Here is a 25,711-nt window from a genome sequence, read left to right on the forward strand (position 1 = left end):
CGTGAATGGAGAGCAGAATGGAGAGCGCTTGCCTTTCACACTGACTGCGTCTGCAGCGAGCAGCTCATCGGCAGCTGCTGCAAAAATCAATCTATCTCTGTCTAATCTATCTAGCTACCCATCGATCTATAAATACTTTTTTTTTTACTTTTCATCAGCACCAAGGCCTGCAGCAACTTCCTCCTATGCTGTTTCCTTGACCTGCAAGTCTTTATTTTTACAAATTATATAGATCCTAAAGAACTGTATGCTTCTCAAGCTCTGAGAAGTGTCATTCATGTCTTTTCAGGTGCATTCGGTCAGAAGATAATCGGCTATGATATCATGTCATATTGTTTTTGATTGTCAGGAGGATGATGTAGGCCTATAGTTATAGTGATATTTATACAATATAGTTATGATGATGTTCATACATGATCAAACTAGTGTGCAACTTACTAAGCAAAACTAATAATAAAACTGTATTAAATTTGGTTTTGTAGTTCGGGCCCAAATAAATATTTGTTGCCGTTTTTAATCGTTTAAGCTCATTTGATTGACTATATAAAAATCAGTGGATATTATCGATGCATTTATTGGGTAAAATTGCTACTTTTGTACTGTTATTATTTATTATTATTTGTTGCTCTTACAACTGGGATCAAGAAAAGACTTTTGTCAGGTAGTGTAGTTTGTTTCGAAGACATTATAGTATTTACTATGAATTCCTATAGTGTAGCACTATACTACTAGAGCACATATTAGTAACATTTGTTGCTCTCTTTTGGCATCTGCTAGACCATCTGGACCTAAAAACTGATGCGTGAAGTCAGACTCAACAAGCTGAGAATGTCGTTATTCAGCTTATGTCTGTTCATTAATAAGGAAAGGTGGATATGAAGGCTCTTACTGTCTGAGTCTTTCTGGTTGGGGTTGGATATGAGTCTGCAGTTATCGGGCCCTATGCCATTGATGGCGTGATTGTCCGGGATGCCGTCGTTGTCGTCGTCTTCATCACAGTCGTCTCCGATGCCGTCATTATCTGAGTCCAGCTGAGAGCTGTTTGGGATATCGGGACAATTATCCCGAGTGTCCTGGTGTCCGTCTCCATCTCTGAAAAACACAATATTAAAACATGAGCTCAACTGAAGAGACATTCAATGCTGGGAGACACTAGATGGCAGCAAACGTCTTATATACATTACAATATTGATCTTACTATATAATGTATAATGCAATGAATAGTGTTTTGCGAGGACTCACGTGTCTTGGTTGGTGTCACAAACATCCCCGACTAAGTCATTGTCTACATCCGTCTGCAAAAGTAATGACTGAGTTTATTATTCATGGCATTAATATGAGAGAAAACATAAAATAAATGAACAAATAGCTGTTTTAAGGTACTCAAATCATTTTTCAAAGCAAAAAAAAAAAAAAAAAGTATTTACTCAACATCATGTAATTCCAAAAAAGTTAACTACAATTGTCAATTTAGTAACAAAATTTCTTGGCTAAAAAAAAACAAACAAAAAAAAAACAAATCGAGATACAAATATAAAACAAAAACTACAAAAAATTAAACGTGATTAATAAAAAATTTACGTAAATTAAAATACATAAATTACATTAAACCACTAAAATTAAATTAATAAATGAAAATGACCAAATGCTATAACTGGACTAAAACGCATCTAAAAACACAAATAATTAAAACCAAGTAGTCATTAAACATTAATAAAAATATAATTAAAACGAAAAAAACAAAACAAAAAAAAAACAACAGCAATAGTTCATAATACAACTGTCACATAACCAGCGATCTCTCTCAAGAGATCGCTGGTTCTCACACGAACACCATGGACTACACTTCCGCCTTCCTCTGGACTACATAGCCATACATGTTCTCCGGTCACACTCACACATGCTCACTCATCAAGATTGATTACATTCTCACCAGCTGAGCCTTGTCAGAGACTGATTACTCACCCTACATAAACCACTCATTTACTCATCCAGTAAATGTCATCATGTTAGCTGTATCAGTAGCATTACAAAGCGTTTTCCCTGTCTTGTTTCCCGTGTTTAGACCTTAGCCTTGTTTACCCGTGTTCTCCTGTTTAGCCGCCTGCCTTACGACCTACTGCTTGTTATTCGACTACAATTCTGGACTGCCTAAATATACCCGTTTGATCATTGCTTGCCTAACGTTGAATAAACCTGCATTGTGGATCTTACCTCCAGTTGTCTCTGTCACTCCCCCGGCGTTACAACAACATAGTAGACATAGTAAAATTATAAGCCCGCCTGTTTATTTTTTCTCCCCAATTTAGGTTTAACGGAGAAAAGATTTATAACACATTTCTAAACATAATAGTTTTAATAACTCATTTCTAATAACCGATTTATTTGATCTTTGCCATGATGACAGTAAATAATATTTTACTAGATATTTTTTCAAGACACTTTTATACGTGACGTTTAAAGGCTTAACTCGGTTAATCAGGTTAACTAGGCAGGATAGGGTAATTAGGCAATTTATTGTATAACGATTGTTTGTCAAAACAAACGTTTATTTTGGATGCAATTAATCTTTGCCCAGCACTAATATAAGCTGTGCTTCAGTACCTGCATGGGGTTGCTGATCTCAGGACAGCTGTCACACGCATCTCCCACTCCGTCTCTGTCTCGGTCCGTCTGCATCGGGTTCGGCACTTTAGGACAGTTATCCAGAACATTCTGAATCCCTGCAAAACATCACATCCACTCAAGATGATGCTGTAAAAACACAAAACAGTCCAATCCATAGAGCTGAACATTTTTTACCATCTCCATCAATGTCGTCATCACAAGCGTCTCCCTCTCCGTTGCTATCAGTGTCTTTCTGGTCGATGTTGGGAACGGTGGGACAGTTATCACACGCGTCTCCGAACGAATCTGTGTCCGAGTTCTGCTGGTCTTTATTGGAGACCAAACGACAGTTATCCTGAAGAAATAACACAGACATGTTTGATGCAGTGTTCCTTTGTTATTTTATAAGAATAAGATCTGAAGCATTTATGAATACATTAAAAAACAATGAAAAGAAAATTTATATTAGTTTGTTTTCTGATATCTGATCTCAAGCAATTTTGACTTCTTTAAATTGTGAGAAAATTGTGAGATTAAAACATTATGTCTTTCCAACTATCAGAAATAAGTTGAAGCCCCAAAATTGTAAACTGAAAATTAATAAAAACTAAAACAACAGAATACAAAACTGAATACAAAAATAAATAAACTAAATTGAAAGAGATAACTGAAAATGTCAATATATATTTCATATATACAAAATATATATTTAGGGCCATACGGTGGTGAGCCTCAGTTGGGCCAGTTGGCATTTCTGTGTGGAGTTTGCATGTTCTCCCCATGATGGTGTGGGTTTCCTCTGGGTGCTCCGGTTTCCCCCACAGTCCAAAGACATGCCATATAGGTGAATTGTATAAGCTAAATTGGCCATAGTGTATGTGTGTAAATGAGTGTGTATGGGTGTTTCACAGTGTTGGGTTGCGGCTGGAAGGGCATCCGCTGCGTAAAACATATGCTGGATAAGTTGGCAGTTCATTTCACTGTGGCGACCCCAGATTAATAAAGACACTAAGCCGAAAAGAAAATGAATGAATGAATGAATTTATTATCTGTTTTTTGTCATTTATTTCTTATTTTATTAATTTGATGATGTTAATATATTACATATCTCATACATATTTAAAATGCTTTGGCAATTCTGTACAATACGTCATGCCAATCAAGCAACTAGAGAGAGTAAGTAAGCGAGTGAGTGAGTGAGTGAGTGAGTGAGTGAGTGAGTGAGTGAGTCCTCTCTGGCTATATCATGGCAAGAAAACAGATTAAGATTACATTGACAAATATTACTTTTCTACAATTTAAAAAATATTTTAACAATAAAAAGTCATCAAAAGTAATAAAAACAAATACACAAGATAAAATACATAAATAATAATAAGAAGAAGAACTATAATGATTTAAGAGATAAAAATCTAAAACTGTTTTTAAGGTTTACTTTTAATAAAAGTACAATTTTGGCAGAATTCACATTTGAAAACTCTTTACTTAAAGTCTTTCCAGATAAAAATTGTTGTCTGATAACATTAAAAATATTTCACAAGTATATGTTTAACAGTTTGGTTTCTATAAACTTTGGTTTCTATAGTATTGTAAATAGTAGAACTGAAACACAATTTCTAATTCCCAGAGTAAAATATCTAAATTACCCTGAACTTTTCCAGTTGAAGCTGTATTTAAATGAAAAAAACTACAACTAGAAACTAGGGATGCTCTGATCGATCAGCCAGAGATCAATATCGGCCGATAATCACATTTTATGACTCGATCGGAACTCGCTACTCTGGCCGATCTCATGAACCGATCAGAAGTGTTTGTTTACAAATTTACAAGCAGAGGAAAACTACTTATACATCAAATATGCACTCCAAATGTTTTCTTCATTGAGGCATGCTGAATTATTCTTCCATCATTTGCAATGTTTTCTAGATTGTATTGTTTGTCATTTCTTTTACCAATTTTTAAATCTGCTTCATCTATTATATTCTGTAAGCTGATTTAGATCATGACGTGTCCACACTAAATTATTATAAAAGATGTTTTTAAGCAATTATATGCAACATCCTTCATTTATTCTCTTAGGTAAGAAGAGTAAGCATCATACTTGAAGGGGAAATGTGCTTTATGCACATTTATAGCTTGAAGCATCAAAATCGGTACTCGGCATCAAAAATCCTGATCGGAGCATCCATATTAAAAACATTAGTTGTATTGGTCACAAACACACCTCTACGTTCTTAATTCCGTCCCCATCAGCATCTTCATCACACTGATCTCCAATTCCATCATTATCCGCATCTTCCTGACCAGAATTAGGTGTGTAGACACAGTTGTCCTGAAAAAACACACAACATATGAACATCCCTACACTTGAAGTACTTTAAACCTTCAGACAAACTAAATCTAAAAGCACTCTTATCCATCATATAAGTGCACAAACAAATGCAAAATCAAATGTCAACACATTAGCTCATCTAGGACGAATAGCTTAATCTACTTGAAAGTTACAAGGTGTATAAACAGCACTTGAGCTGCAGTGCACCAAGTCTATAAACCATCACAGAATAAATAAAACAACATGGTTAAAAAATCTACTAAAGAATGACATCAGTGAATGTTTATACAGAGTCAAAGAAGGATTGTGGGTGAGATGATGATGATTTTCAAACCTGTCTGCAGTGCTTGTGATTGTCCATGCAGGGCAGAGAGCGGTCAGGATAACCATCAATATCTGTGTCCTTCCCGCAGGTGTGACCATTACCAGCCCATCCAACATTACACTAGAAGAGCCAGAGAGAATGCTGATCAGAAAACTGTGGCAAAGATATGATAGATGAGCAGAAGTGCTTAGTGACTATCTTGTTAGCTACTTTGTTACACCGCCCACACTGAAACCTCATTGGTCCAAAATCCCTCAATGGCTAGCCTATAACATTTAGCCCATAAAAGATGCAGGCATTTATTTTCAAGATACTTATTTTTCTAGACACTAGTATCTATTCTATTAACTAGAAGTTTTTATTTATTGGTTACTAGTGCTTATTTTAGAAGTACAGTGCTTTAAAAAATGTGACACAAATTTTATTAAACCCTTATATTTGTAATTATTTAGTTACTGGTGCTTAATTATCTAAATATTAGTACGTAAACATTAAATACTTGTGCATATTTAAATATACACTAGTAGTGATAAACAGAAGTGCTCAGTGATTGGGTCTCTTGTCAGTTATTTTAATACACTGTTGGGTAGGTCCACCCACACTGAATCCTCATTGGTCCAAAATCCTGATATGGCACATTTATTCTGTAAAAACATAATAAAACATATTTATTTAATATAAGCTTAATATTCTTAAACCCCCTTAAGCAATTTTTTATTCAGATTGGCTGCAGAGCAAATCACTGTTATGCAATGACTTGCCTAATTACCCTAACTTACCTATTTAAACTAATTATGAGCCTTAAATGTCACTTTTTATCTGAAGACTAGTATCTTCAAAAATATCTAGTAAAATATTATTTACTTTCTCAAAGGCAAAAACAAAATAAATCAGTTATTAGAAATTAGTTAAAAGTATTATGTTTAGAATTTTTTTTTTAATTTAAGCAGGGGGGCTAATACTTTTTTATATTTTTATTCATATACATTATGTAAAATTTCTGCTATATCATCAACAACTCTTAATGTGACGTTTTTAACACTCATCTATCAACAAAACGACTCAATTATTCAAGACAAACACATTATGATGAATAGAAAAATCTCTGCACACAACTCAAGCTGATGTAATAAACATATATAACATTTAATAAATATATACAATTTATTATTTAAACCTACATAAAATCGATCAAAATAGGCATTAATGTGAAATTTAAATACATGTTTGGTTTTTACTTGTGTGTATATTTTCTGTAAAAACTTTGTACAAAGAGAAAACATGAAACTTTAATTGGATGTTGTTTGTTTTTGTTTAATTGTTTAAACACAAATAAGAAACTTGAATTCATGCTCAATTATTTGTCTATTTATGTGTAAATAGTGTGTAAAGCCATAAAAACATTGAATCCATGTGCAGTACAAAAATTCTGAATATAAAACAAACTAAATCAAGTTAAACAAATATAAATAAATATGTGTTAATACAGATAATACATTTTTTAAAATACAGATTCATTTTAATCTGTATTAATATTATTATTAAACATTTATTAATTTGTTCATTTTCTTTTTGGCTTTATTTATCTGGGGTCGCCACAGCGGAATGAACCACCAACTTAAAGCCTGGTTTACACTTCTGCGTCAAGTGACCGGCATAACCGACCAATCACAGAGCTCGGCGCAGCCTACACGTTGACCGATAGCCCTACGTCGTGGCCGTCGCATTTTATACATTTTATATGCTACTAGTAACTAATTATATACTAGGTAGATATATTACTTGTTGTTGACATGCACTTAGAATGTATCAGAAAACAGCTGCCTGGCCAGTTACTTGGTTTCTACACACTATTGGGTAGCCCCGCCCACATTGAAACATCAACATTGTCCAAAATCCTGCTATGGTTAGCCCATAAAATGTACCCCATAAAACATATAAACAACACATCAATTTTCATGCTACTTATTTTTTTGACACATATATATTTATTCCACTTAGTAGTATTAGTATTTATTCATTGGTTACTAGAGCTTATTCCTAGGGAGTAGTACTTTTTAAGGTCACACTTTATTTGGATGGTGTGTTTGATGAATTTAAGTTACATTGCATCTACATGCCAACTAATTCCTATTAGATTATAAGTAGTCTGTTAAGGTTAGGGTTAGTGTAAGTTGACATGTACTTGCAAAGTTTCTTATAGTCAGTTAAATGTCTGTTTAGCAGCAATATCAACAAATATTAAGTAGACGGTCTACTAATACTCAAATGGACCATTAAAATAAAGTGTCACCCTTTTTTACAAAACAAAAGCCTACTAATAAAATTGTATTAAAGCCTAATGATTATCATTTTTAGAAACTGGTACTTAATCATCTAGATTAGTAGTTCTCAACCTTTTTTTGCCTAAGACCCCCTTTTACAATGGAAAATATTGTAAGTCCCCCCTCAACATTTAATTACATTATCGCTCAAATAAGTTTGCAGGAAGGAATTAAATTGTTTTCTAACAAATGGTTTGTTTATTACTATATCTAGATATGTTTATGCACAAATAATAGCCTAATATAAAATGTAAAAGCAAAACATCAGTAGGCCATTTGTAACTGAAAAACGTAAGCCTTTGACCTTTAAATTGGCCCTATTTTAGTTGCCAATTTATTTTTTAAGTTTTTTGTCAATAGTTGTGATGTCTCTCATCTCATTTTGGGAGTGTGTCAATTCTTTTGCCTTGTGCTCAAAAAATCCTCTGGGTTTGTTGTGGTATTGGGGATGAGTCTTTTGCAAAGGGCTTCATGCATTCGTTAGCAAGAACTTTGGCACAGATAATACACTGTGGCTGGGTCAGGGACTCTTTGCTTCAAGAAAATGGAATAAAGCAATAGTTCAGGTAACTGTCTTGTTATTTCCTGCATTTTGTGTGTCCACTATTACTAGCGCTGCGACCCAAAATGTTTAGAGCTTCCTCACCTGAGTCCAGTACGCTTGGGTCATTAGTATTAGCTGCTGAAGGCAAATCAGGGAGACTCTTTTTTGGTGGAGGACGAATCACAAATTTGTCCATTTTTTGGTCAGTCAGGGGATAAAATGAACCAATTGTCAACTGCTATTTTTTTTTAATTTGAAGCGATCCCCCACAGAGCTCAGGACCCCCCTGTTGGGAACTGCTGATCTAGATCACAGATGTCAAATACAGTTCCTCGAGTGCCGCAGCTCAGCTCAGTTTAGTTCCAACCCTGCTTCAAACACTTACCTGTAGGTTACAAACAAGCCTGGAGTACTCAATTAGTTTGATCAGGTGTGTTTAATTAGTGTTATAACTAAACTGTGCAGAGCTGCGGCCCTCCAGGAACTGGATTTGACACGTGGTCTAGATATTAGAATTTAATTATTAGACATGTGCATCTTTGAATATATAATAGTAGTGACTATTCTGTAGCAACTAATAACAAATAAAAATTGTCACAATATATTAAGCTCTCTGAGAATCAAAGAAGAGAATACTCTTAGAAAGGCGGGGTTTAGAGAAATCAGATATATGAATTAACTGATTTAAACAGTATGAGAAAATATCTGATGTGGCAAAGGATTTTATGAGAAATTTAAACATGTTTCTTGACTTTGGATGCAAATGATTGTACTATAGGAGCCCTCTAATGAATGATTGATCATTCTTTCTGTATTAAAGCCGGTACAGATGCAGTGTTGGGTGTGAACGTACAGCGCAGGACACGTCCCCGTTGCGTTGCATGACGCAGTGAGCGTTCGTGTCACAGGGGTTGAAACTGAGTGAAGAACATGACTTTCGAGGGAAACATCCGGCTGTCTGATTGCCAACATATCCAGTCTTGCACTGACCGCATCGAAATGACCCCTGAGAGAAGAGGGAGGAATATAAAAGAAGTTTTTACTTCTTACACAGAAAACATCTTGAGATTTTCCTGACTCATACTCACAATAATGTTGATGCAGACAGAGTTGGGTGTGCAGGCGTTGGCCAAATCTACACATTCATCGATGTCAGAGCACTCCTGAAACACAAACAAACTTGTTGACATTTGCTTTGATGATCTAATGACATATTGGCTTCAAGTATAAATGCATTTTAGATAAACTGAATTAGAAAAAAACAACAACACTTCCACCTTTATTCTGAATGGTTTGCCATTTTTGATATCCTTGTTACTCTAGACTAAAAATAATCTTATAAATAATAATAATAATATTAATAAATAAATAAAACATTGTTCAGCCAAATAGAAACAAATTAATTGTGCTAATAATATTTTAGGCACATTGTGTTATGATCACCAGCGATCTAGTGGCTGTAGATTGCTAAAGGACTACAAATCCGCCTTTTCATGGACTACAAGGTCTCAGCTGAAGCCGCTCATGATGTAATTGCATGGACTATAAATAGACAACTCACACATACACACATCGGTGCTGAGTCTTGTAAGCTGTTACACTGTACAGTGAACATTACGATATGGTTTCCTTGCCTTGTCGTGTTTTTGGCCCTCACCTTAGTTTGACAAACAAACTTAGTTAGTTTGTTTACACTGCCTCCTGCCGGCCTGTACTGACCATTTGCCTGTTTAATCAACCACGACTCTGGATTGCCTGTATCTGTTTGCTCCTGTGTTGACTGTTGCTTGCCTATTCTGCTACATAAATCCTGCGTTTGGATCCGACCTCCCTTGTCAGCGTCCCATTCACATTACACATTAATATTTCACAGTGTATATGAAGTCTTATACACAAAACCATAGAAGACTTTTACATTGAAGTGTCCCTCCATAACATTTGGTTGATTAATATATATATATATATATATATATATATATATATATATATATATATATATATATATATATATATAACATTTTTTCCTGCTAATTTTACTTTTTACGTTCCATATAATGTTACAGAAATTCCAAATAAACATCATTGGACCATATCAGCATAATAGAGTGATTTCTGATTGATAATTTGACTCTGAAAGCTGTAGTAACTCTGATAATATTCCACAATATCACAGTTTTTACAGTATTTTCAATAATGCAAATGCCCTGTACCTGACGGTGACTCTTAGCATACTCCACACCGACTCCAGACAAAGGTGGACCCCACATGCCAGGGGGACACGACTCACAGGTAAAACCTCTTGCAGTATTGACACAAGCACCCGGTGTATAACACGGCTGAGCCTCTGAACACTGATGAAGTGAAACACAATGATCACATTCAATAACTCAAAATACGCTCAAAATAATTAAAAATTCAACTTAAACAACATAATCACTTTACAGTTGAAGTCAGAATTATTAGCCTACCCCTGAATTATTAGCCCCCCTTGTATATGTTTCCCCAATTTCTGTTTAACGGAAAGAACATTTTATTTAACACATTTCTAAACATAATAGTTTTAATAACTTATTTCTAATAACGGAAATCTTTTTTCTTTGCCATGATGACAGTAAATAATATTTGTCTAGATATTTTTCAAAAAACATTTAAAGTGACATTTAACTAGGTTAATAAGGTTAATTAGGCAAGGTAGGGTAATTTTCCATGTCATTGTATAACAAAGGTTTGATCTGTGGACAGTCGAAAACAAATATTTCTTTAAGAAAGCTAACAATATTCACCTTAAACGCTTTTAAAAAATTAAAACTGCTTTTATTCTAGCCGAAATAAAACAAATAAGGCTTTCTCCAGATGAAAAAATATTATACTGTTAAACATCATTTCGGATTTTTTTTTTTGTAAAGGAAAAAACATCACATGGGCTAATAATTTTGACTTTATATTAGTGTAATCACCTCATCGATGTCCTGACAGTGTGTGCCGTTGCCCGTCATGCCGTCTGGACAGGGCCCACAGCGGTACCCTGGGTATTCAAACGTCTCCATGCAGGACACACCCTTGAAACAGGGGTTTGGCTGACAGCGGGAACGAGGCTCGTGAAACCCTAGTCAAAACACAGAGATGGACCAAATAAGAAATACTATAAGAAATAATAAGTGAATAAAGAGCCCAAAGAACTCGAACATCATGTGAATTATATAATAGAAGTCAAAAATTATTAGCCCTCCTGTGAATATTATCTCTTTTTCAAATACAGACAGAATGATTCAAAGACAATCGGCTGTGGTTTTTCATGAAAATTAAGGTTCAGCTGCAATGCATTATGGGATATACTCACAGAATGCTCTAATATACAATTGAAGTCAGAATTATTAGCCCCCCTTTGAATTTTGTTTATTTTTTAAATATTTCCTAAACGATGTTAAACAGAGCAAGGAAATTTTCACAGTTTGTCTGATAATATTTTTTTCTTCTGGAGAAAGTTGTATTTGTTTTATTTCGACTAGAATAAAAGGAGTTTTCAATTTTTTATGAACAATTTTAAGGTCAAAATTATTAGCCCCTTTAAACTAGATTTTTTTCGATAGTCTACAGAACAACCCATCATTATACAACAACTTGCCATATAATCCTAACTTGCCTAGTTAAGCTAACTAACCTAGTTAAGCCTTTAAATGTCAGTTTAAGCTGTATAGAAGCATCTTGAAAAATATCTTATAACATCTTTGCATTCTTAAAATACTGATAGTTACTTGCTTGAATTATTTGTGTATCCTCAAAAAGAATGATTAAAGCTAGAAACCTTCTATAACGATATGAAAAGTAAGTCAGCTACCTATTAAATGAACAAATTAACAGCAGATCTTAATTTTTGCCTGAACTATACCTTTAAGGCTGCTGTCTACAGAGGCATATCAAATAACAGTGGTTCTGCTTATCACTCTCCTTCTAAATGGTCAGCACTACAAATAAGCCCAAACACTGTATTCGGTCTCTGTCTGAATGCAGCTAATGGACTCTGTCAGGTTGATTTTAGGGTGTGATGTTGCTACTCACCACACATCTGGCACTCCAGAATAGCGTTCCTTACCAGGGACATTTCTTTCACCTAAACAGCACAAGAACACTTTAATGTTAGATGGATAGTACACCCCAAAAAAGTGATTTACTCACACTCCACTTGTTCCAAAAATATTTTATTACCACAAAAGAAGATATTCTCAATAATGTTGAAAACCAGTAGCCATTGACTTTTCTTACTTTAGAAGTTAAGGGCTACCAGCAGGCTTCAAAATATAGTCAACTGAAAGAAATAAAGTAATACTGGGCTTAAAAATAAAGAATGCCCGATGGCCTGGGGCCAACACGCAATATGCTCGAGACAGGATTGTTACTGGCCGGAATGACCCAGTGCTGCCTCGACACTACAGTTTAATTTGCCTGCAACAATTAGCGTGCAAATACAGTCTTAGAATTGAGAAACAATTTATGCTTTTAAAGCCTGGTTTATACTTCTGCGTCAAGTGATTGGCGTGTCCCACGGCGCATGCCTTGCACGTAGCTGTGCATTTATACTTCTGGCGCTGTTCGTGTTGCTCTGCAATAACACTTCCAAAACACTTGCTGGCAGTAGGTTTTTATGTTTCTCTGTATCGAGTTTCTTCGCTGATGTTTTGTTTTTTTTAAACGCTACCTTAATGTAAAAGTAGCTTAATATCGCTCATTTTGAGGCAGGAACCGGCTTACATGCAACCAGTTTAACCATAAGGTAAACAACATTTTCCATCTGGGGTCTGTTCTTCGTAGCTCCCTTAAATGATCTAAGATAATTGGGCAGATCCTGGATCTAGATCCTGATCTCTAGCTAATTTGGTTCTTTGCTGCGTGTGTTGTGAAGGACTGATCTATCGATCCTCAAAATCATGATCAGCAATGCAACGATTGGCTGATGGCACAGAAGCATAATGACATCATCTGATTAATATTCAATTATCCTTGTGAGCAAAATTACATCAAATTCGAAGTAAACGGTTTGTTAAATATGATACGCAATAACTTTACACCTTGTTGAGGGCTGGATGCTTGGCCCATTCAAGAGTGTCAAAAGCAACTGATTTAGTTTTACAGTTAGATGGGATTTTCCTTATTATAGTAGCCATCGTAGTATTACAGTAGCTGTTTTTAAAATCAGTGTAAAAAATAACTGGATGTTTACAAAAGCATTTTGATATTGGTAAAGGCGTCTGCAACTTTTGTGAAGCATCAAATTACTGTCATATTAACTGTCAAAACATGTTCATGACTGCATAAATGTAATATTGCTTTTAAAAAGTCACGTACTGTGCATTTATTAATCATTAATCAACATTTATCATAAACAAATTGTACTAAGCCACAGGTGTCAAACTCAGTTCCAAAAGGGCCGCAGCTCTGCACAGTTTAGTTCCAACCCTGATTAAACACACCTGATCAAACTAATTGAGTCCTTCAGGCTTGTTTGAAACCTACAGGTAAGTGTGTTGGAGCAGGGTTGAAACTAAACTGTGCAGGGCTTCAGCCCTCCAGGAATTGAGTTTGACACCCCTGTACTAAGCGATCTAAAAAGTTCATAATCAATATGGGTTTTTTTGCACCACCAGGTGGCAGTCTTTGTACTTTTAATTCGGGGGTGCAGATTGCATAAGTTATATATATATATATATATATATATATATATATATATATATATATATATATATATATATATATATATATATATATATATATATATATATATATATATTTTTTTTTTTTTTACTTTATATTGTCAAATATATTTACTATTTTTTCCCAACTGTACATTAGTACTACAGTAAGAAAATATCATCATTTGGTACATACTTTCAGTATTTTCTTTGCTTGAATTGACCCGATTTAATCCTGTTTATATGAAATGAGCCTGCTCCAGACCAGGTTTGAGCTACCAGAACTGTTGCTATGACAACAACTCTCAGATCATTTTTAAAGAACGAAACGATCCTGGATCATGTCAAATCGTCAATAACCAAATCCAGCTAACTGCGTAATCCACGTTAAGAAGAACAGACCCCTGGACCTCCTTCATGAGACTCGACACTAGTAAACACTCACTCTAACGCGTTTGCCCGCCCACACTCAAGCTGACCAATCACAGAGCTTGCGCTATGCGTTGTTGCAACGTGTAGTTGCATTTTTTGAGAGGTATGCGTTAGTGTTGACGATGGCCACAGCAAAGGGTCATGCGTGGAAGTTTTTTTTTATTTGTAACCTGGTAACAACCAGTACAAGAAAGAGACAAAAACATTGCGGCAACATCAAATTATGAGGTTTATTTACATGGGTACAACAGGATGAACAAAATCAAATGTTCTGCACAGTTTGCCATCAGTTTGGCTAGTCAACCACCTTTTGTTTAATAATTTAGAACTGCAATAAAATACCTGCAGATTCTTTATACTGTTTTTTTTGTTTGCATAACACTTTGAATTTTGCAAATTATCCATTTATTTACATTTTTGAAATAATACTATATAGAAATGTTATAAAATATAGATTTGCAGATGTTATTTTTGACATTTTATTAAAAATATGTGACTGAAAATATTAACTTTTTTGTTGGGCCACTGAAAATTTTGCCAGGGAAAGTAAATAAACTGAATCGGGCCAGTTGAAAAAATCCTTAGCGTTAAACCCTGTAGTAAATTTATTTTTTGTTGTTGAGGGTGAGCAAATGCTTTTTGGGGTGAATTATTCCCTTAACAAAGCATGTTCAGAACATAAACTCTCTTGCTCACACGCATACATATGCACAAATGCACAAACACATACGCATACTGTAGGTTTCCATTCATTTTACAAACTGTCTTTACATTTGAAAAATAACACATTCTGTATGATAAAAGCCTTTTGAAAAAGGAGACATCAGCAATGTCTTTATAATCTTCTTTATATACCCGTGTCATGCCCATGTAATGATACATGCGTGGCCAGATACTGTATGCCCATCATATACACACACCTGTTCTCTGATGTCCTCTCTCAACTCTCCCAAGATCTGATTAAAGATGATCAGCTGGCCGATCAGAGCTTTAGTGTGGTCACCTGTGCAAAAACAATAAAATATTGTCAAATTAAACAACTATTACATAAATAAGAATGAATAAATCACTATCGCAACTGCACCTGCAAAGTCAACTCACCTAGAATAGAATTAACCTCACCATTCACTGAAAAACAAAGAGTAAACAAAGCAATATTCAGACAAAAATTTTCAAGCCTTCAAAAACCTCAGTCCTGTGTTGATGTTGGCAGACCTATGTTGTATGAAGAAGCGTCTCCCTGAAAGGGACAGTCGGTGAGAGCGCCAGCCTGGGCAACAGTGCCCCCCAGTGCCAGCTTAAGAGTATCCATTGAACCCTTGAAGAAAAACATTTTGGTTATAAAGGTTAAGGTTTATTTAGATTCAGCATTTGACCCTGTAATTACTCTTGATATCTGGATTGTGGTTCTTACCCAATCACATCTAATATTTCTATTTAATCAAACATAAATAAATGGATTACCCCAAAATGGAAACACCGTAATTATTTACTCACTCATGCTGATGCAAACCTGAATTATGTCATTTGTTTCCATGCTAAAAAACTAAATTTCTGCGGAATTCTTGCAGTTTAGATTTTGAAAAAAAAATAAACATTTTATAATCACAAAACACCTATTATGCTTTTAAATACACACTACACAAAGTGTAGGTTTCACGTATAATAGATTTAATTAATAGACAATACATTTGTTCAGTTTTATACATGGATGCATATATCAGAATACAAAATTATGTGAAATGTTCAATTCTTTTTAAAAAAATTTCCTGAGTGATGTTTAACAGATTTTGTTTTTTAACAGGCTATACACTCACCGGCCACTTTATAAAGTATACCTGTCCAACTGCTCATTAAAACAAATTTCTAATCAGCCAATCACATGGCAGCAACTCGATGCATTTAGGCATGTAGACATGGTCAAGACGATCTGCTGTAGTTCAAACCGAGCAACAGAATGGGCAGAAAGGTGACTTAATGACTTTGAACGTGGCATGGTTGTTGGTGCAGCCGGCTGGTCTGAATATTTCACAAACTGCTGATCTAAAAAGTGTCAAAGCACGAATGATCTCAAATTGATTTCTTAAACATGACAATGAGTTCACTGTACTCAAACGGCCTTCCCAGTCACCAGATCTCAATCCAATAGAGCACCTTTGGGATGTGGTGGAACGGGAGATTTGCATCATGGATGTGCAGCCGACAAATCTGCAGATACTGTGTGATGCTAATCATGTCAATGTGGACCAAAATCTCTGAGGAATATTTCCAGTACCTTGTTGAATCTATGCTTTGAAGTATTAAGGCAGTTCTGAAGGCAAAAGGAGGTACAAACCCAATACTAGTGAGCTGTACCTAATAAAGTGGCCTGTGAGTGCATGACAAACACACTATTGTCCAGTAACTTGCCCAAATAACCTAACTTGCCTAGTTAACCTAATTATTATAGTTTATTACATTTATTAAACATTACATATCAAATTTCAATTCAAGCTGAATGTTGTATTAATTAGAAAATAATTATTCCTTGTCATCATGACAAAGACTAAATAGATATGTTATTAAACTATATAACTATTAAACTTAATTAAACTAGAGCTATAAAATGTGTTAAAATAATATCTGAAAAAGTTAAAAAGAGGGCTAATCATTTTGTCTTCATCAAGTAGTCAACATTTGAAGTCGATCAAAAAAACATTTTATTTAAAATGTTATTTTTATATATTTAAAATGTTACCAAAAACATACAGATCATAAATAATTAAATGTTGTGAAGACACTGATTATAACCATGTATGTACCTGCATCCGAGCATATGCCTTGTGTCCATTTCGTATCTCCACCAGCTCAGCATCTCTGGGCAAATCCACCAATGGGGGCAGGCGCTGGGCGGAGTCAGCCAGACGACAGTTCACATAGAGCTCGAGGCTCAGATACTCCCGGCGCAGGCCTCCGACACGCAGAATCAGTGACTGAGGACGTCCATCCGCAACATTCGGGCTCTGCATGTTCACTGTATGCAGCTTTCCATCCTCACGGACATACCTGACCAGAACTACAGCAAAAACACAGCTTTTATAGATATCTTCTGAAGGCATGTTCACAAGCCATGTCATATCTGTTACATATTACGTATTGGTAGAACAAGATAATTATTAATTGAATAGTTAAAAGTGGGCATTACGGCTGAAAAAAATGGAGCTAAATTGGAACAAGTTATAAAGGTCATGAACTGAGATATCTTTGGATATAAAAGAGGTCAGGGTACTATAAAAACTCCTGTAAGTTTCTCAACTCAAAAATATTCTTTTAGTCTAAAAACAGCTTACTGTACATTAAAATCAATCTGGAAGTAAGTGCCAAGGTTGTTGATTGTGAAACTGACTTTATTATGTAATAGTGTGACCAAACTTGCATCCACAGAACAAGTTTAACACCCACTTCTACATCACTGCCTGTTTAGCTCCACCCACTAATTCATGCATGCAGTATGCAAATAAAAAGACTAAAGCAGACATCTGTACTATGATGGAGGATTAGCTGACTAGCAAGTTAAGTTTCAGTTTACTGTGGGTTTTAGGTAGCATGAAGACGATTTAAATTACTCTTTGTTGCCATGGTATTATGGAGCAGCTGATCGGAGTCACCTGCGTGGTACCTAAAACTAGGGTTGGGCGATGTCGACCAATTTGGCATTGTACATGTCTTTGTGTAACGGAGGCCAGCTAGTGAAGTGCTGTGCAGGTCAAACTCACTCCTCTAACCTCTAAAAGGTGCTCTAGGGGCCACGGTCTTTAGTCTCCTGGTTAGAGCAACCGACTCCCATGCGGAAGGTCGCCAGTTCGATCCCAGCTCATAGTGGGTTGAGTGGTGTAGGACCGGCGGGGTTACATTTTTAGTACTAAAACTTTGTAGTAATTTGTAGTCATTGTTTGTTGGTTGGTAAAAAGATGCACAACCAACAGCAACTAACCAACAGTATCTGAGGTTTTCGCAAAAATTACTAAGTACAACCGTGAAAGCAAAAGATTGAAGCAGTGTACTGACGCTGTGACACGTAACCTGAAAGATTCAAAAGACCGAAGAGTCGTTAGATAGAGACAAGATTAATTAAATATCACGTTTAACGACTATAGTTAGACGTGATCCAGCAGTACATCCTTGATAAACTGTCCGGTGTGCAATGCTTTCTGTGGTTTTGTTCTCAAAGCACCCGCTGACTGCCTAGAGCTCAGATGTGCACATATGCTAGAGTGTGTGTGTGGTCACGTCATGTGCGTTTACAGCGGTATAGTGTGGACGGAGAACTGTTCAGAAATGCTAGATGAAACGCCAGTGTAGACGTGGATCATTTTCGTTCTAAAATGTCATTTTAAAACTGAAAGGTATTAGTGTAACCCTAAGTGTATTGGGGCGCGAGGATTGGGATGTCGGCTCAGCATCATGATGTCTATCAGTCATCAGCGATGGACGATGGCATCGTCTATCGACCCAACCCTAGTGCAAACTAAACTGAAACTTAACTGGTTAGCCACCAAATTATAAAAATGGCTACAAAGACAAACTGTGGGAAAACAGCAATTGCTTTGCCTTCCTTTGTTTCCTTTTTATCAAATATATTTTAGGGTTTTTCCATCTTTATTTTGAAAGGACAGTGGCGGTTACAGACAGGAAAGTATTGGAAGCAGAGAGAGGGGAAGGGTCAGCAAAGAACTTCGAGTCGGGAATCGAACTTGGGTAGCCGTGAGCACCATGGTGCTATATGTCGGCACACTTGATTGACAATAAAGTTGACTTGACTTGACTTGACTTAACCACCAGGCAATTGGCGCTGACTGCTTAGCCTTCCTTTTGATCCCAACATTATGAATGAGTGGATGAACTTTGTTTTTGATAAAATTTTAAACCCCAACAGTAAAAACTAAGTCACCTGTTCCTTTTATTTTACAGTGAATTCAGTTGAAAAATAAGACACAATTACACACTGTAATTTCACAAAGACTGAAACAGTCTTCATTATATTTTCACTCTTACTTCGTTATTACAGATGGTTTTGTCACCAATGTATTTTTGTATAATGCATTTTTTTTTACCTTTTAGTATCTACAAAGGATGTAGTAGGCTGTCAAACACACATGTAAAGGTTTACATTGGTGGGCACATCCTTGCAAGCACTAGCATTTTATTTTAGAAGCAAGTAATTTAGAAATCTTAACATGTAAAATTGTAAGCAGGGTTCCTACACGTTTCTAAAGTTAAATTTAAGCACTTTTCAAGCACTTTCCAGGTGCATTTTCAAACTTAATCAGCACTTTACAATTATGGTGAATGACATATTAACTTTATTACATTATATCTAGGGATGTAACGATATTGTAAATACCGTCATACCGCAATATTAATTTTTTTCGATATTACCGAAGTCACATGACTCTGTAAAACTATAGGTCTTCTGAGAAAATTTGCTCAGGCGAATGAAGCGAACGGGAGGTAGCGAAAACTACAATTCCCATCAGCCCATGCTTGACCATCATCCCTTGCGGTCTGTTGTCGCTACAGATCCAGTAATGCGGAAATGGAGTGTGCTGCTAGAAGCGGGGATGAAAAAGAGTCGGAAAACTCTAAAGCGGGTGTAGTCGCCGCGTGCGTACTGAATAGCGGTGTTGTCGCGCGAGTTCTTATCAGCTGTGTTGTCGCGCGCGTACTGAATAGCGGTGTTGTCGCGCGAGTTCTTATCAGCTGTGTTGTCGCGCGCGTACTGAATAGCGGTGTTGTCGCGTGAGCTCTTATCAGCTGTGTTGTCGCGCGAGTTCTTATCAGCTGTGTTGTCGCGCGCGTACTGAATAGCGGTGTTGTCAGCACACTGTTCAGATTGATGCAGACATGAGATCTCTATCTTACTCATGGTTTGTCCTCTCAAGTGGGGGAAAGACAATGCACAACGTTACTCACTGCTGTCAACCTGGGCCAAGTCATATCTCTCTTGTCCCAGAAACCTCAGTCCCAAATGAGAGGGTTTTTTTCTGTTGCAGGGGACATTGTAAATGCCCAGAGATACCAGCTTTTACCAGATTATATTTATATGATAATTTTCCTTTAAACCCATCTCTATCTAAGTGAGTGAGTGATTAAATGTTGAATGTGATGAGTTTTCAACAATACTAAATTGAAACTTTATTTTTTTACATGGTTTAATATTTTTTTGTTATTAAAATTGAAGTTCCTGTTTCAAAGCTTACAGATAGATGGCTAATCTGTATGTCATTGACACTTTTGGCACTTTTTTGGAGTATTTTCATAAGTTTTGTTTTTTCCTGTAAATGATTCAATAAATACCGTACCGTGACATTCATACCGAGGTATTACCGTACCGTGAAATTCTGATACCGTTACATCCCTAAATATATCAGATGCTATGAACAATTTTGAAATGGAGGGGCTTGTGGATGTTTTCATTTTGGGTGTAAAACACAATAGGCAGTGGGTCAGAACTGAGTGATGGTTTCTTAATTGAAGAGAGGCACTCAGGATATTTAGATGTGATTTGAATTTACTGAAGGAATTGGTATACAAATGGAACGTGTGTGTTTTTTAAGAAACGCACACTGTAACACAGTATACCACAAGCGACTGTTATGTCCCTTTTTGCCGAGTGTGTTAGATAGCAGGTGAGTTATCCAGCATTATCTCCCGTGTGCACTGTCACTCTCAACTAGTTCTTTGCTCAGCTCACCTCAATGATGCTGCGTTGCATTGTGCACACTGATTGGTTGGTGTCATATGGGACTTATTGTCCTTTTGCACAATTTTAATGGCATGTTTGCCCCAAGCTCAACTTTAAATTACCGTCATTTGCTCTATTAAATATCATTTAATCACATCTAAATAAGCCATATTTCATCTTAAATGTTATTTTAATTTAATGCATTATTCACTCATGAAGAGGTCATCTCCATGCATTTTGTTTTCATTTTATGCAAAAGCAAAAATACTAACTTTATTGAAATAGTTAATAAATGTAGGAAGATCAATTATTATAGAAGCAACACAATAATATTTTAAAGGATGTTTCAAGCCCTTAATCCAAAATCTAAGCGCTTTTTAATCTTTGAAAACACCAGATTGAGATTTAAGTATCTTCAATAATTTCCAGCATCTTGTGTAAGCCAATCGTATCAATGAATGATTATCTTGAGTCAACAATCCTATTTAAATGGCGTGCCAAAACAGCACATAAATAGCTCATTATTTTTTAATAATGTTTTTTAAATTAAATACAAATCTTGATAACATCATAAGTGGACCTCAGAGAACTGTGCAAACTAAAAATGCAGTTCATGACCCTTTTAAAGCAACATGTTGTTATTTGGCTGTTGGTCAAGATTACGCAATAGCATATGCACTGATGTCAGTGGAAAAAGAAAGCAGTTGCATGTGGATTATGATTATAGAATGCAAAAAAATAAAAATAAAGGATCACAGTAGAATTACCTTTGTTAATCTTGCTCATGATGGCAACCTCCAGGTACTTCTTGTTGTCCTGTTTGTTGTAGAGCCCCAGCAGAACTCCACCAAGTTTTGGAGGAAGACGAAAAGTAGACATCACATACACGTCACTGAGAGTCTTCAGAGCCAATGAGAGCTTCTCCACCGCGGCCACGGTCTGCTTCACATCCTCCAAACCCAACACGTCTATCACTGAGAGGCACAAACACAGAGACAGCGAGAAATACATGAACAGTATGTTAATGTACGTGAATGTTCCAGACACATCTTTTGTCATTTACTCCTCATAAAAGCTAGTAATGCCTTTATATAAACCTCTTTTTTGTCTTAAAATAGCATTCAGACAACAAACAAGTCATAAAAGCATCATAAATGTAGTCTACAAATCTGATTAATGTTGAAACAAAGGCTTATATTATAATAATAATTCAAAGTGGAGACTTCGATTTGACCATTTGGACAATGTCGGTTTGATTTTATGTGCATGTATTATTTCAATAAACCTCTATGAAAATTTAGGCAAAATAATGTTCCGTTATCATTCAGCATAACAGATATTCATCAAAAAATGAAACAACATGCTTTTTCTGATCTGTACTTTTTAAATATATCAAATAATAAGCGATTATGCCCAGTTTTGGTTTATCTTATGATTTAAACATCTTGTGACAAATTGGTAAAACTTGTTTAAATGAGTTAAATATCCTTGAAGTGATCCCTCAAATTATTCTTGTTTTAAATATGTAACATTTGTTTCATGTCTAAATATGTAAGTATGATTTATAAATAGATTAAATATTCTAACACTGAAGTCAGTTTACTGGGAATCTTCTGCAAATCATGTGAATGAATGCTTTTTAAATGTATAATTATTTTTGTGCAATCTGATCCATTGCATTGTATTTTTTTTTTAATTATACGAGTTGTCCTATTTACCTCCCATCAATCTGTACTAAAGGATAAACTTGCTCCTCGTTATTTGGCTGGGTAAATTAAAGCTGAACACAGAGCCCGAATCAGACCGATTTTTGTGAATGAATCATTCAGACTGTTCAGATGAAATAGCTCATGGACTCAATGATGACTCAAAGTTTTGAATAGAGTCCCATATGAATGAGTCACTTTTATTAAACTGTTATACTCTTTTTGAAAGCTCCAACTCACATTCATTTTAATTGTTGGACAATTAGACTACATTCAGTAGTACAGTCCAATTTGAAAGTTATACGTTTTTACAACAATATAGCCTATACTGCAATATGAAAATTGAAACGGTGTAAATGTACTTTTTTCTATAGTAGCTTTCATAAAACGGAAGGTCAAATGTTCTTCAAACGTTCTCGAAACCGAGTGAAGACAAATTTAAAAAACTGAGTGAATGCAAATTAAGCAGAGACAATAATGAAAAATATACAGTTACAAAGACAAAATATAGCTATTTCAAGTACGTAAGATAGTTCATTACTCGAAGTTTAGAAAGAGAGAAAAATTACCTGGCACGTCTTGTTTCTTGTCGCTCTGTGCTGACCAGACGGACATCAACACGACCAGACTGACCCAAATGTGTACAAACATTTGTTTCATGTTTACAAAAATACACGCAAAAGTGGTGCAGAAAATATCCAGAACAGATCCGTCAGCGATGCATTGAAAGACGGAATATAATAGAGCAAACCTGCGCTCACAGAGAGAGAGAGAGAGAGAGAGAGAGAGAGAGAGAGAGAGCTGAATCCGCCCTCATCACCATCCTACAACACTTTATTCTCTTGTAAAACACTCAAGCATGATGGATTGCAGGGGGCCGTTTACCCGAGACGCGTTCAGGGCTGTAAATTATAACTAAACGTGTTTGTGAACGTTAATTAGGGTATACTTAACTAATAAAGTAACTAAAAACGTAGATGATAAAGACGCCGTCTTTAGAGCGAAAAATTAACGTGTTTGATTTTAGTGAACCATAAAACCCATTAAATGAACGGACAGTTAGCCTATTCGTGTTGGTATCAGGGTTCGTTTTGTTGAGGCGCTCAGGAAACCTTACACAATATCAATAATTCTATAAATTAGCCTAGATAATGTCAACTCAATGGTTTTGATTCAAGTAGAAATAGGCTTCTGTCAGATGGACATTTGTGGTAACTGAAACATTTTTTATGTTTAGTTTTGGTGTTTTTACGCTTAATCGGTTGGTTTAGCCTAATCAAAACTCTTTGGGGCTTTTGTTAGTGATGTTTTCGGAACTTTACCTCACTCTGTGTGCACCAAAACAAAAATTCTAACCAGTGTGTGAATTATACATTTTATGAAAAAATGTGGTTTTCTCCACGTCTTGTACTCTTGCGGTATCTATCGGTGCTCTAAATCTGCCAGTTTCAAGACTGTTGAATGTTTTTTTTTCTGGCGTCTGATTGGCACGAATATGCATTTACAATGGTATGAACCAAAGGTGGGAGCAAGTCACACATGTGCAAGTCACAAGCAAGTCTTGAGTCATAACCTTCAAGTAAAGTCAATAACCTCAATAACCTCAAGCAAGTCAAGTAAATTTTTGTCAGACTCAAGTCAAGTCAAGTCGTGCTTGGTCTAGCAAGTCACTTTCAAGTCAATCAAATTTTTGTTGATTTTTTTATTACTATATTTACATATATAACTTTTGGTTTTGAATGTAATATAACAAACGGATATGTAATTAACAAAAAACAAGCTATTTCGAGTCATTTAACTCAAGTCCAGGTCAAGTCTCTCAAATCATGACAGTCAAGTCCAAGTCAAGTCGAGTCTTTTTGGATATTTGTCAAGCAAGTCTCAAGTCCTAAATTTTGCGACTTAATGCCTAATTCAGACTGCATGATTTTAGGCCCGATTTTGACTCGCCAACAGGTTTTGAGAAAACCGCTGACAAATGCCTGAAATCACAGGCAAATCGGTGCTCATGCACATGAGTGACAATCACACAGTGTGAACTATCAAAGACGCGATCTGAGATAATCGCGATGAGTCGCAGATGCCTCCGAGATATTTGGCATGCTAAATATCTGGAGCTGTCGGCGATTCAAATCATGCCATGTGAAATGAGTTGACAGAAAATAACATCGGTGATCGCCTACAGGCTACAGCCAATAAGAGAGCAGCATGTGTGTGTGTGTTTGTGTGTGTACCAGCTGGCCAGCGGGAAGTTGGGGGAGAAGTTAAAAGAGTTTTCATTTTTCGGTTTATTTGGACCCAAGAATTGGAGGAAAAACTAGTGGAGGTTTGACAGAAGCACCGGTGTCTGTTTGACGTTTCATACAGAAAGTTAAAAAAGAAAGTTAAGGAGAAATTGCTAATTCCCTTCAAACCCAGGTGAGCAAATATGTACATTTAATTTTCGACTCCATTAAAGGCTTCTTTCCCGTTATGTAGTTAATAACAAAATATATACTACGTATACTACAGACCTGAGCTCAAGGGATCCTCGGGCCTAGGGCTCCCTTCCTTTCACAGGGCGAGGGGAGACTGAGCTCAGACCTATCTCAAAACTCCCCCGCTGCTGAGGCTTAGGTAAACTTCCAGAGAGTAAGACATCTATAAAAAAAATTTAAGCTTATTCTGTCTATATCGAGCATATTTAGACGGTGGAAGGAAACCAGGGAACCCGAGGGAAACCCACGCTGACACAGGGAGAACATGCAAACTCTGCACAGAAATACCAGATGGCCCAGCGAGGACCCGGCGCCATTGGTATTGCTGAGACAACAGTGCTAGTCACTGGGCCACCGTGCCGCCCATTCTGAATAAAGGTGGAAGAAGGGGAGGAGGGGGGTTTCTTCCAGAAGAAGATAGGAAACGAGGATATATACATAGTGAGTTGGGATTCTTTTATTGGAAAATGATTAGGTATTGTTGGTCAGCTGGGTCAATCATGAGCGTGTGCTCCTCTCGAAATTAATTTAATATTAAACTTCACTTTAATTT

At 36.0% G+C, this 25,711-nt stretch overlaps 1 protein-coding gene across 1 annotated transcript in view; it reads right to left on the reverse strand.

Moving 5' to 3' along the window:
• thbs3a (thrombospondin 3a) overlaps window positions 1-23,418 on the reverse strand; it is a 33,135-nt gene extending 9,717 nt beyond the window's left edge. The window contains exons 1-17 of the mRNA NM_173225.2: window positions 23,251-23,418; window positions 21,743-21,949; window positions 17,053-17,306; window positions 15,467-15,569; window positions 15,353-15,379; window positions 15,172-15,254; window positions 12,192-12,243; window positions 11,090-11,238; window positions 10,343-10,483; window positions 9,221-9,295; window positions 8,986-9,138; window positions 5,274-5,384; window positions 4,832-4,939; window positions 2,803-2,962; window positions 2,605-2,723; window positions 1,243-1,295; window positions 890-1,092 (exon numbers count right to left, since the gene is read on the reverse strand). Coding sequence (NP_775332.2) covers window positions 890-1,092; window positions 1,243-1,295; window positions 2,605-2,723; window positions 2,803-2,962; window positions 4,832-4,939; window positions 5,274-5,384; window positions 8,986-9,138; window positions 9,221-9,295; window positions 10,343-10,483; window positions 11,090-11,238; window positions 12,192-12,243; window positions 15,172-15,254; window positions 15,353-15,379; window positions 15,467-15,569; window positions 17,053-17,306; window positions 21,743-21,949; window positions 23,251-23,341 — 2,089 coding nt within the window. The 5' untranslated portion in view covers window positions 23,342-23,418. The remainder of the gene's footprint in view (window positions 1-889; window positions 1,093-1,242; window positions 1,296-2,604; window positions 2,724-2,802; window positions 2,963-4,831; window positions 4,940-5,273; window positions 5,385-8,985; window positions 9,139-9,220; window positions 9,296-10,342; window positions 10,484-11,089; window positions 11,239-12,191; window positions 12,244-15,171; window positions 15,255-15,352; window positions 15,380-15,466; window positions 15,570-17,052; window positions 17,307-21,742; window positions 21,950-23,250) is intronic.
• Between the last annotated feature and the right edge of the window lie 2,293 nt (window positions 23,419-25,711).

The sequence above is a fragment of the Danio rerio genome, chromosome 16 (genome assembly GCF_049306965.1).
Source record: "Danio rerio strain Tuebingen ecotype United States chromosome 16, GRCz12tu, whole genome shotgun sequence".
In the NCBI taxonomy this organism is placed as follows: domain Eukaryota; kingdom Metazoa; phylum Chordata; class Actinopteri; order Cypriniformes; family Danionidae; genus Danio; species Danio rerio.